Genomic DNA, 12,047 nt, shown 5'->3' on the forward strand with positions numbered 1-12,047 from the left:
AAGCCCTTCAGCCTGCTTCTAGGGTAAGTGTTAGACAACCAAGTTGATTAGTAAGTATAACGCATATACTCAGTTGTTACAAATGGTGTACACAATATACAGAAACATGCATAAAATTGAAACAAATGAATGCAAGTGTAGCTGAGTAGGTTAAATGAGAGTGAGCACTGTAATGAAGCGTGAAGGGAAAATTACACTTCCATATGCATTCTAATCAAGGCCATAGCTAAGAAGGTCGATGATGTCTTTCTTGAGAAATTTCTGCACCACTTTCATTTTCTTCCCTATCGTCTCTAACCTCTTATTTATGAATTTCAACCGTGATTTGTTGTTTTCAAATTTAATTTCATTGTTATTAGTTTAAGAAAAAGAATTCCAAAACGAGTAAGAGATAAAAAAAATGAAAGAATAGATAAACATGATTATCACTTTGAATATAATTTTGGCTTGAATAATGCATCCAACATGTTGTTAGTTTAAGAAAAAAGATTCCAAAACGAGTAAGTGAGAGAAATAGGTAACGTTATTGTTAAATTATATCTGTGTCTTTTTGTTATTAGATTATTGTAATTTTTTAATTTATTATTAAATTTGTACTGTCTGAAAATTAAACATATACAAATAGCAAATTTTGCAGCAGTTAAAAGCTGGCCAGAGTTTATTCGTCTACCATTTTTTTTATGACAAAGCAATAAAGTTGTGAATTTGACAATTGGAGTGAAAAAATTGTCAATTAATAATAAGTTAAAAAATATAATAATCCAATGACAAAAATGACAAAAAAAGACAGTGCAAATTTAATATGTATATAAAATTATTTCGATTTTTTTTTATCTTATAGTATCTTTTTATTAGTATCAGTAGCAAAAATTATAGGCAGAAAAAAAAGTATTTTTGAAATTCACAGCTAAAATATTTATCTTTTTGCTCGTGGGAATAAGAGTGTTATATTAAAGGTGGCAGAAACGTGCTCTCATCACCAAAATCATCACCAACACCAAACAGCCTCTTCTCTTTCTTTTCTCTCTTTTCATCTGCTGCGTATGGTTTTCTCTCTCTCTCTCTCTCAAAACCACCACTCCCTGCACCGCACTATTTCCTCTGTGTTACGATTTCAAAAACGTTTTTCTCACCAAAATGCATTTTCACAAACGTTTTCATTACTTCCTTTTATCTCGCTCTTTTTCTTCTCAGACTTTCTTTCTTGCTCATCAAGAAACTGATAGATTTTCTGTTATCTTCGTTTTTTTCTTTCATTTCTCCCAAGAATATCTGCATCACAGTTTCTGCTTCTTCCTCTAAACATGCTTTTCATTCTTCATTTCAGACCATTCTTCTTCATCACAACCGTTTTCCAACCTATTTTTCACTTTTCCTCAGCTCCGAATATTCGGATCATCTGGACTCAACATGTTGGATGCATTATTCAAGCCGAAATTCTATTCAAAGTGGTAATCATGCTTACCTGTTTCTCTTCTTTCATTTTTTTTTCTCTTACTAGTTTTTTGGATTTTTTTTTCTTAAAAAATAACAATGGAATGAAATTCGGAAACAGCAAATCACGGTTGAAACTCATAAATAAGAGGTTAGAGATGATAAGGAAGAGAAGGAAAGCGGTGCAGAAGTTTCTCAAGAAAGACATCGCCGACCTTCTTAGCTATGGCCTTGATGACAATGCATATGGAAGGGTAATTTTCTTTCACGCTTCATTACAGTGCTCACTCTCATTTAACTCCATGGTTAGAGAACTATAATCCTTTTCAATTCATGATAAGAGAATGAATAACCTATGTGTATGAAAAAAGACGTATTCGGATCCTATTCTAATTTCCCTTTTACAATAATCTGCTTATTTGAACAAGATGATGATAGCCAATAGAAAGAAATCAGTATGATAGACCATTGAAAAACAATTTATGCAGGTTGAAGGGCTTTCCTTCAACGAGTTTTGTGGTTGGTTCAACGAAAATTTGAATTGGATCCGAATAATATTTATTTTCGTCTCAGTTGATTTGTTTTGTAAAATTATCTCACAAAGGTTCCTACTGAGCTACAGCTTGCATCATAATATGTTTCAATTTTATGCATGTTGATGTATATTGTGATATGTTGTGTACATGTGTAACAACTGAGTATATGTGTTATACTTACTTGTCAACTTGGTTGTCTAACACTTACCCTCGAAGCAGGCTGAAGGGCTTCTCCTCGAACAAAATATGTTGTTTTGCTATGAACTCGTTGGAGAGTTTGCCAATTGCCTATTAAGTAATGTTCGAGACCTTTGTAAACAGAGGTATTATTTTCTATGCATGCAATAAAAGATTCTTTTCCTTTTGGTCTTCATGGATTCTTCCACTCCCTTTGATGTAACTGGATGTCCATATTGCAGTTACTGTTGACATTTTATTCTCTTGAACGTATTAGCCGAAATTGTTCAATGACAATATTTTAATCTTCTTCGGTAGGGATTGTCCGGATAAATGTAAAGAAGCTGTACAGTCGTTGATATATGCTGCACCAAGGTTTTCTGATTTGCCGGAACTCCGTCAGCTCAGAACCTTATTCACCTTTAAATTTGAAAATACTCTTGAAACTTACATAAGTAAAGAGGTAACTGATGGGAACACTTTTATATTCCGTAAACTATTTTCGTGTGAAACTTTTTTTCCAGAACTTACTTGAATAATTGCTTATCTTTAGTTTGTTGACAAATTGAGGCAAGTTCCTCCTTCGAAAGAAATGAAGATCCAGCTGCTGCGTGATTTAGCACAAGAGTTCTGCGTAGAATGGGATAGCAAGGCTTTGGAGCAGAGGCTTCACTCACCACTTCTGTTACTGGAAGTAAGTCTTACTCACCATTCATTAGTTTCTATCTAAGCATCTTGTTCAGAAAAAAAAAAATGAATAGACATTTTAGTGTGCAGGATAGAAAAGTACATATATTTGAATCCCCTTCTGATCAGATCATAAATAGTTGTTAGTTTTCGTGAATTATGATTTAAGGGAACTAACTAACAATCATCTACCAATGAAGTTTAACATTGCATTTGGCTTACCTCAGCTTTTAAAGTTCTCTCCACAACACAGTTTCTCCTACTGCTCATTACCGATGACTTATTTAGAAACATTCTACTTGTTGTTGCAGGATAAGACTAAATACGAACCTCTGAGGCACTGATTGTTTTTCCCCCGAGGGTGGGAGTTAGTGTATGGTTCCACTAATTTGAGGGTAGATGTGAGGATGGGCGAGTGAGTGACATGAATATTAGTTTCTCCTCTCATACATGTATCAGCATTAACGGTGATAGAAAGTAAAATTAATGTTATTTTACATGGTTCCTGTTACTTATGTTTTCTGTGGTTTAGGAAGAACAACTTTATAATGAAAGAGAAAGATTATAATCGATTTTCTATTCAATAAATACAACGAAAATCGATTTTGCATTCTTTAAAAATTTTATTTTTTAAAAATTATTATGGCCATATAATTATTTTAGATTTTAATTGGGTTAATTAATTTTTTTTCAATTTATAAAATATATACAGTTTTAATTTACCAATTAAGTTCGTGGAATGTGGAATATAGTACCATTTTTATACATAAAAATTCAATTGCCATAATTTAATCTCGAAAACCAAAATAAAATATTATGGATATGTAAATGATTAATTATCCTTTTTAGTATTTATATTAAGGATCGAATAAGATTTTTTATTTTTTTTAAACAATTTAATTTTATGTTAGATTTCTCGTTAAAACATTATTTATCGTAACAAATTTTTACTTCACAATGTGTTAAATTGAATATTTTAAAAAAAGTTGGGACATCATATTGAATTATTTTTTAAAAATTGAAAGTAAAATTAATTTTATAAAAATAGAATAACAACCTTTTTAAATTTATAAAATTTAAATAAAAGAAGAAATTGAGTTTTGACTCTTAATATAAAGACTAAAATGATGATTCCTATATAAAAAGATTATATTAAAGATCAAATGAGATTTTTAATTTTTTTTAAACAATTTAATTTGTTCTTTATCGTAGATTTTTCTTGTTAAAACATATTTATCCTAACAATTTTTTTTACTGCACATTGAATAAATCATGTGTTCTTAACACATTGAATGTTTTTAAAAAAAATTGGAACCATCATATTGAGTTATTTTAAAAAAATTGAGAGTAAAATTAATTTTAAAAAAATGGGACAAACACTTTTTAAAAATTTTAAAATTTAGAAAATGAATTTGATATTTGATCCTTAATAAAGAGACTAAAAGGATGATTAATATAAATTTGTAGGATATCAAAAGAAGACATTTTATCTAATAGCAATATGTTAGGTACTTACATGTACTTATGGATGTTCTTGATATTCTTGTTGTATTCAAAGCACTAATGGGACAACATTAAACTTTTAAAAATTTAAAAAATCTAGAGGATGAAATTGATTTTTAACCCTTCATACAGAGACTAAAAAGAGGATTAAGCCTATATAAATTTATCGGATATTAAAATATAGCATTTTATCTAATGATAGTTTGTTAGGTACTCACATGTGCTTACCGATTCTTGATGTTCTTGTTGTATTTAAAGCACTCCATTTATCCCTATCAATGTTCTTGATGTTCTTGATGTATTCAAAACACTCCATTTGTCCCTACCAGTGTTCTTGATGTTCTTGTTGTATTCAAAGCACTCTCTTCGTCCCTAGTTGCCAATTTTAAAAAAGATGAGAGTAAATTTAATTTTAAAAAAATGGGACAACATTAAATGTTTTTAAATATTTAAGATCTAGAAGATCAAATTGATTTTTAACCATTAATATAAAGACTAAAAGGATAATTAAACCTATATAAATTTATCGGATATCAAAGGATAACATTTTATCTAATGCTAATTTGTTAGGTACTCGCATGTGCTTACCCATATTCTTGATGTTCTTGTTGAATTCAAAGCCTTTCATTTGTCTCTACCGATGTTCTTGATGTATTCAAAGCATTCCCTTCGTCTTCACCAATGTTCTTGATGTATTCTAAGCACTCCCTTCGTCTTCACTGATGTTCTTGTTGTATTCAAAGCACTCCCTTCGTCTTTGATCCTCTAGATCTCGTAGTTTTCTCAAATAAGTATGATGTATTAATGAGACAAATATTATAACAAGTCACTTATTTATATATTTTGTTATAGACTTGTTGATGGATCTTTTCAAAAGCCCAATAAATAAAATATTAAAAATTAAAATTTGAAACTTAAAATTCAAAATTCAAAATTTTAGGAGAAACCCTATATATAAGTAATTAAAAATTTAAAAATTTAAAATTTAAAATTTAAAATCATTTAACATTTAAAATTTAATATTTAATATTTAAAATTCAAAATTCAAAATTTAGTTTTTAAAATTAAAGAAGTTACAAAATGACAAATATCTCCTCTCATATAATTTTAAAATAATAAAATAAAACATGAATATAAGGATAAAATTTGAATAAATACTATTAAATAATATATAAATAAAAATGTCTTTTTAAATATTTTCACATTGTGTAAAATATTTTCTAAAAATATTTTTAATTTACCTATCTATTTTCTGTCCATATTCTTTTTTTTTTCTGTAAGAATTACTGATTCTTGGTGTTCTTTAATTGTTTGCAACAGTGTTTTTATAATTTGTTTTGTTTTTAGTTTTGATTTATATTTTAGAATTTTTTAAATAATTTTTCTAATATTTATTATTTTTTTACATAAGTACTTCAATTACTTTGTTTGTTAATAAATTGACATCCAATTAACCCAAATACAAAATCAACTAAGAAACTTAAAATTACAATTACCTAAACTATACTTTTTTATAAAATAAGAAATCATATAAGTATGTTTAATAAATCGTTTTATAATTATTTAATTAACTTAGTAATTATCTAATCCAATAAATTAACTTTATGATAAAAAAGAATAACAAAATTAATTTTTTATCTTCAATGTCTCATCGGGTAAGTTTTGCTGAAACTGCAAACATGATTGAATAATGAGTGGCCAACAACTGCACCAACAATGTAGTTGTAGTTGCTCTTTTGATTTCAATCTGGAGAAGATCCATACACGAATACAAGTAACTATTCATCCAGTCTATATATGGCAACTAAATATTGGATTAACAAAGAATGATGAAACAACAACAAAAGGAAATAAAATAAAAAAAATGTGATGCTTGTTAAGCTGGTTGGGTTGTGTTCCTAAGAGCTGCAAGACGAGAGGACAAGTCATCATAATCAGGTAGACTAGGATGCACATGGCCCTCTGTCCTCAACTTTTGTGGTACTAAGGAAGTACCTCTTCCATTCACTTTAAATGTTTCTATCGAATTTGTGTCGTAAGAAGGAAGAGATATTCCTCTCACAAGGTGTACACTTGATTTTTGTTTACGGTGTCCCTTGACATCTTCTACTCGTTGCATAGGACAAACTTTTGGCCATGCTGCTTTTCCTATGCCTGATTCATAAGGACATTGTTTCTTACTATAATGCATCAAGAGCCCATCCATTATATTTTCTTCATAATCCGTTGAATCTCCATTAACTTTCTCTGATTCCTTTCCACTTGAGTATACCACTTTCTCACTGCCACCAGTTTTAGAATCTGAAACAGTGTTATTGCATAGTGGTGGTTTGAGAGGTCTCCGCCTGACTGATCTTGGTATTTGCCCTTTTGGAACAACTGGTTTGTAAAGATCATCGGGTAGAGCTTCGGATTCTGTTGGTTTATTCAATTTTTCTTTGACGTAAGGAGGTGGAACGAGTTTGTAGGAAAATGGAGATGGCTGCTTAATTTCTGTTTCATTATCTGATATGCTCCCTAATGAACTTGAACAAGCGTTTCGCTCCTCCAAGGATGAATTGTCAGAGGTTGTTTCATTGTCAGTGCTGCTTTGCACCCTCCAATATGCATCACTGATATCCTTCCTTCCTTGAGATAGGGTGTCTCTTTCATTTCCATTTGATGTATGCCAGTTTCTTTCCTGTCTCTGTTTGCCCCCGGTGACCAAGTTGTTTATTTTGGTGACAGCGACATCATTGTTCATGTGATCATCACGATCATTTAGAGGATTGTATTTAGACTTATCCTGCAACAACAAGTAGAATGTTTCTAAATAAGTCATCGGTAATCAGCAGTACGAGAAACTGTGTTGTTGATAGAACTTTAAAAGCTGAGGTAAGGTAAGCCAAATGCAATGTTAAACTTGATATCTATCAAGGTTGACTTGTTGAATATAATGTTAGCGGGATACAACTCAGATTGGTAGATGATTGTTAGTTAGTTCCCTTAAATCATAATTCAGGCAAAGTAACAACTATTTATGAGAAGGGGATTAAAATATATATACTTTTCTATCCTGCAGACTAAAAAGCCTATTCATTTTTTATTCTGAACAAAATGGTTAGATAGAAACTAATGAATGGTGAGTAAAACTTACTTCAAGTAACAGTGAAGGTGAGTGAAGCCTCTGCTCCAAAGCCTTGCTATCCCATTCTATGAAGAACTCTTGTGCTAAATCACGCAACAGCTGGATCTTCATTTCTTTCGAAGGAGGAATTTGCCTCAATTTGTCTACAAACTATAGATAAGCAATTATTCAAGTACTGGAAAGAAAGAGATCACCACGAAAATAGTTTACGTACTTGTATCATGGGTTACCGGGTTACCTCTTTACTTATGTAAGGTTCAAGAGTATTCCCAAATTTTGTGGTAAACAACGTTCTGAGCTCGCGTAATTCCGGCATATCAGAAAACCTTGCTGCTGCATATATCAATGACTGTACAGCTTCTTTACATTCATCAGGACAATCCCTACAGAAGAAGAGTAAAATATTGTCATAAATAATTTCGGCTGAAATGTCAACTGTGACTGAGATATGACATCTCAGTTGCATCAGAAGGAACGCAAGAATGAATGAAGACCAAAAAGGCTAGAATCTTTTATTACATACATAGAATTTGTTGTCCCATTTTTTAAAAATAAAATGAATTCTGCCTTAGAGATTATAATGCATACATAGAAAATAATACCTCTGCTTACAAAGGTCTCGAACATGACTCAATACGCAATTAACAAACTTTCCCACGAGTTCATAGCAAAGCAGCATATTTTGCTCGACGAGAAGCCCTTCAACCTGCTTCCAAGGTATATTTTCCAACTAAGTTGTTACAAATGGTCTACACAACATATCACAATATACATCAACATGCATAAAATTGAAACAAATTAATGCAAGTCGTAGCTCAGTAGGAACCTTTGTGAGATAATTTTACAAAACAAATCAACTGAGACGAAAATAAATAGCCTAAGCACATAAAAAAGAAAGTGTATTCGGATCCACTTCAAACTTTCGTTGAACCAATCACAAAACTCATTGAAGGAAAGCCCTTCAACCTGCATTGTTTTTCAATGGTCTATCATACTGATTTCTTTCTATTGGCTATCATCATGTTGTTCGAATAAGCAGATTATCGTCAAAGGGAAATTAGAATAGGATCCGAACACGTCTTTTTTCATACACATAGGTTATTCATTCTCTTATCATGAATCGAAAAGGATTATAGTCCTGTAACCATGGAGTTAAATGAGAGTGAGCACTATAATGAACCGTGAACGGAAAATTACCCTTCCATATGCATTGTAATCAAGGCCATAGCTAAGAAGTTCGACAATGTCTTTCTTGAAAAAATTCTGCACCGCTTTCCTTTTCTTCCGTATCGTCTCTAACCTCTTATTTGTCAACTTCAACCGTGATTTGCTGTTTCCAAATTTAATTCCATAGTTATTAATTTAAGAAAAAAGAGTAAGAGAGAGAAAAAATGAAAAAAGAGAAACAGATAAGCACGATTACCACTTTGAATAGAATTTCGGCATGAATAACGCATCCAACATGTTGAGTCCAGATGATCCGAATATTCGGAGCTGAGGAAAAGTGAAAAATAGGTTGCAAAACGATTGTGATGAAGAAGAATGGTCTGAAATGAAGAATGAAAAGCATGTTTAGAGGAAGAAGCAGAAACTGTGATGCATATATTCTTGCGAGGAATGAAACAAAAAAACGAAGATAACAGAAGACCTATCAGTTTCTTGATGAGCAAGAAAGAAAGTCTGAGAAGTGAGCGAGATGAGAGGTAGCAATGAAAACGTTTCTGAAACAGAGGAAATGCAGTGGTTTTGTGAGAGAGAAAACCATACGCAGATGAAAACAGAGAAAAAAAAGAGAAGAGGTTTATGGCACCTTTAAGACTGTTATTCCTGTTATTCATAATTTTAGCGGTGAATTTCAACAAATTTTTTTTTTCTGCCAATATAATTTTTGCAACTGATACTAATAAAAAAATAAATCGAAATCATTATAATTATATATATATATATATATATATTAAATTGGCACTGTCTTTTTGTTATTGGATTATTGTTTTTTTTTAACTTATTATTAATTGACAATTTTTTCACTCAACTGTCAACTGCCAATTGTCAAATTTCACAATTTTATTGCTTTGTCATAAAAAGAAATCGTTAACGAATAACTCTGGCCAGCTTTTGACTGCTGCAAAATTTGCTATTTCTATGTTTAATTTTCAGACAGTGCAAATTTAATAATAAGTTAAAAAAATACAATAATACAATAACAAAAAGACACAGATATAATTTAATATATATAATTCAAAAAATATTGTTGAAATTTACCGCTAAAATATTATCTTTATAAATTTGCTCTCATAAATTTACCGCTAAAATAGTTTTTTTGTGTTATTTAGTACATTAACCACACATTATCTTCTTTTTTTTTAGTTTTTAGATAATAAATCATTTTAAGTGATTATTTAAGATAAAGTTAGATTAAATATTTAGATAAAGAAACGAATATTATAAAACAAATTTATAAACTTTTGTGAATCTCCAAAATTATTTTCGTGATTTTGATTTTTATCTATTATTTATAGTAATTATTTTTCACAAAATAACCAATGAATCACTTGTTAAATCTACTTTTTGCAAAATAAAAGAAAATCATTGAGATTTTTAAAATTTTACATTTGAAATAGTACATTAGATTAAATCATTTAGTTATAATTTTCAAAATATTTTTGAATCCCAAACATGTGGTTATTGAATAATAATTAATTTTAAAATATATATTTATGAAGTTATTTATAAACTGGTATAACATTAACTATTAATTATTTTAGAATTTAAGATAATTAATAATTAAAGTTTAGTAGTTAATATTAGATAATTTTTTCTATCACCTTACTCATTTACTTTGTTTGTTAATAAATTCACATCCAATTAACCCAAATATAAAATGTCTATAATTTTAAATTCTGGATGATAAAATTATTCGTTAAATTGAGACTTCAATGATAAAATTTGAAAAATTAAAAATTCAACAGTAAAATTTACAAGATTTAAAGTTTAGTGATAAAATTTGTAAAATTGAAAATTCGAAATGGTCAAAATTTCAAAAGTAGAAAAAATCAATGATAAAATGTGTATTTAGAATATAATGCACATTTCACATTCAAATATTAGTAATTTTGGACTCGCCATCTTATCTTACCATTATAAATTATAAATATTTCATAAAACATTACTACTTAAAATATAATTTCTATGAATTTCTTTATTTTTTACGAATTCTCCATTTAGGTTTGGGAATTGATTAATCCTTTAAAGTTAAGTTTTCATAATTATAAAACGATTAATAATGAGTTCTTTTTTTCTTTTCTTATTGTAGAATGAAAGCCTTTTTGCCATTATGAATGCTATTGAGATTCCTCATAGCAAGAAACGATTAAATTTATGGATTTAGAGTGATACTAATATAATTCAAGCATTTAAAACTTTTAAATTGGTGATTAAATTTTATGACTCTTAAGTGTTTATCTTTCAGTATCGTTAATATAGTCTCACATCATATAGGAGTTGAGGCTAATAATAGTTTATATATTTATTCCTCCTCCAATCCAACAATGTGTCTTTTAAGGACAAAATCATGATGAAATACCAACCTTCAAAATGGACATCATGTTGAATCTATGTAGCACAGATACGGACACTGACACGACACGGATACGAATACGGAGATACGTATAATAATGTAGGACACGGGAACACGGATCTATATATTATATAATTTGAATTATATAAATTGAAAATAAACATTTATGTGCAAAAAGTATGTTTCAGATTCTTTTGGGAGCATAAAGATATTTTTCATGACTAGTTTAAAAGAATTTGTTTCTTATTTTTATAATCATAATAAAAATTTATACAATAAATTTGAGTTTTTGAAAAATTATTGTATTTATACATTTTAAAATTGTGTTAGAATCATGTTAAAATTTTAAAAAATCCAACAAATATTTTTTGAATTGAACATTTCACCGATAAGTGTCCTACAAGTAACGACACTGATACGTATGTTCGACACGGATATGTCATAGTCTTTTAAAGATAAACTTTTTTTTTTTTTTAGTGATCAGTGAAGTAAGGAGAATTTTCCCTTGCCACATTGGAACTCTCTATGTCATTTTCCGGTAAGAACAAGCAAGCATTCCTATGTTCTAGAAACTAGTATTAGGATATCTTTGAAAAAGAAAAGCGTAAGGGATTCAAATATAGAAGTTCCCTTTCACATGTCCTTAGACGGCATGAAATTGTTGTATATTTCGTTCTTATTTTTCATGGTATTTGAAGGCTTCCCTAAGATTCAAACAATATTAAGCATTTATTTTGTCAGCTTTCGTGAAATCCTCTCAGCATGCTGCCCAATGGCAAATTGCCAATAACTTGACCATTGATAAGAACAGGGGAAGATGAACAAACCACTCAACTGAACCCTCTGCAAAAGGGTGAACAGAGAGAGATATTAGGAACTCTCAAAAGTATGGTTCCTTCGGATACTTATGCAACAATTACTGAAATTTCGCAATTTTTTATTACCTAGACAATTTCTATAAACAGAATTGTTAGCCAAAGTCAATGGTTAACGTGGTAAAGAAGTA

The 12,047-nt window shown here is 29.7% G+C and overlaps 2 protein-coding genes across 4 annotated transcripts; one reads left to right on the forward strand and one right to left on the reverse strand.

Moving 5' to 3' along the window:
* The first annotated feature begins 1,410 nt into the window (after positions 1-1,410).
* Positions 1,411-3,178, forward strand: LOC137834433 (uncharacterized). The gene is made up of 6 exons (XM_090302967.1): positions 1,411-1,451; positions 1,556-1,688; positions 2,190-2,293; positions 2,466-2,610; positions 2,701-2,841; positions 3,146-3,178. The coding sequence occupies exons 1-6, from the start codon at positions 1,411-1,413 to the stop codon at positions 3,176-3,178; spliced, it is 597 nt and encodes a 198-aa protein (XP_090159093.1).
* A 3,035-nt stretch (positions 3,179-6,213) lies between these two features.
* LOC137834434 (uncharacterized) lies at positions 6,214-8,928 on the reverse strand. 3 transcript variants are annotated; one of them, XM_090302596.1, is made up of 8 exons: positions 8,888-8,928; positions 8,662-8,794; positions 8,067-8,170; positions 7,703-7,847; positions 7,474-7,614; positions 7,067-7,122; positions 6,732-6,979; positions 6,214-6,659 (listed from the first exon to the last, which is right to left on the reverse strand). In XM_090302596.1, the coding sequence occupies exons 1-8, from the start codon at positions 8,926-8,928 to the stop codon at positions 6,214-6,216; spliced, it is 1,314 nt and encodes a 437-aa protein (XP_090158722.1). The 3 variants fall into 3 exon arrangements, with proteins under 3 accessions (XP_090158722.1, XP_090158721.1, XP_068498590.2); XM_090302595.1 differs by having other exon boundaries at positions 6,214-6,367; positions 6,476-7,122; XM_068642489.2 differs by having other exon boundaries at positions 6,214-7,122.
* Between the last annotated feature and the right edge of the window lie 3,119 nt (positions 8,929-12,047).

Source organism: Phaseolus vulgaris, chromosome 5 (assembly GCF_051622355.1).
Source record: "Phaseolus vulgaris cultivar YP4 chromosome 5, ASM5162235v1, whole genome shotgun sequence".
NCBI classification, from domain to species: domain Eukaryota; kingdom Viridiplantae; phylum Streptophyta; class Magnoliopsida; order Fabales; family Fabaceae; genus Phaseolus; species Phaseolus vulgaris.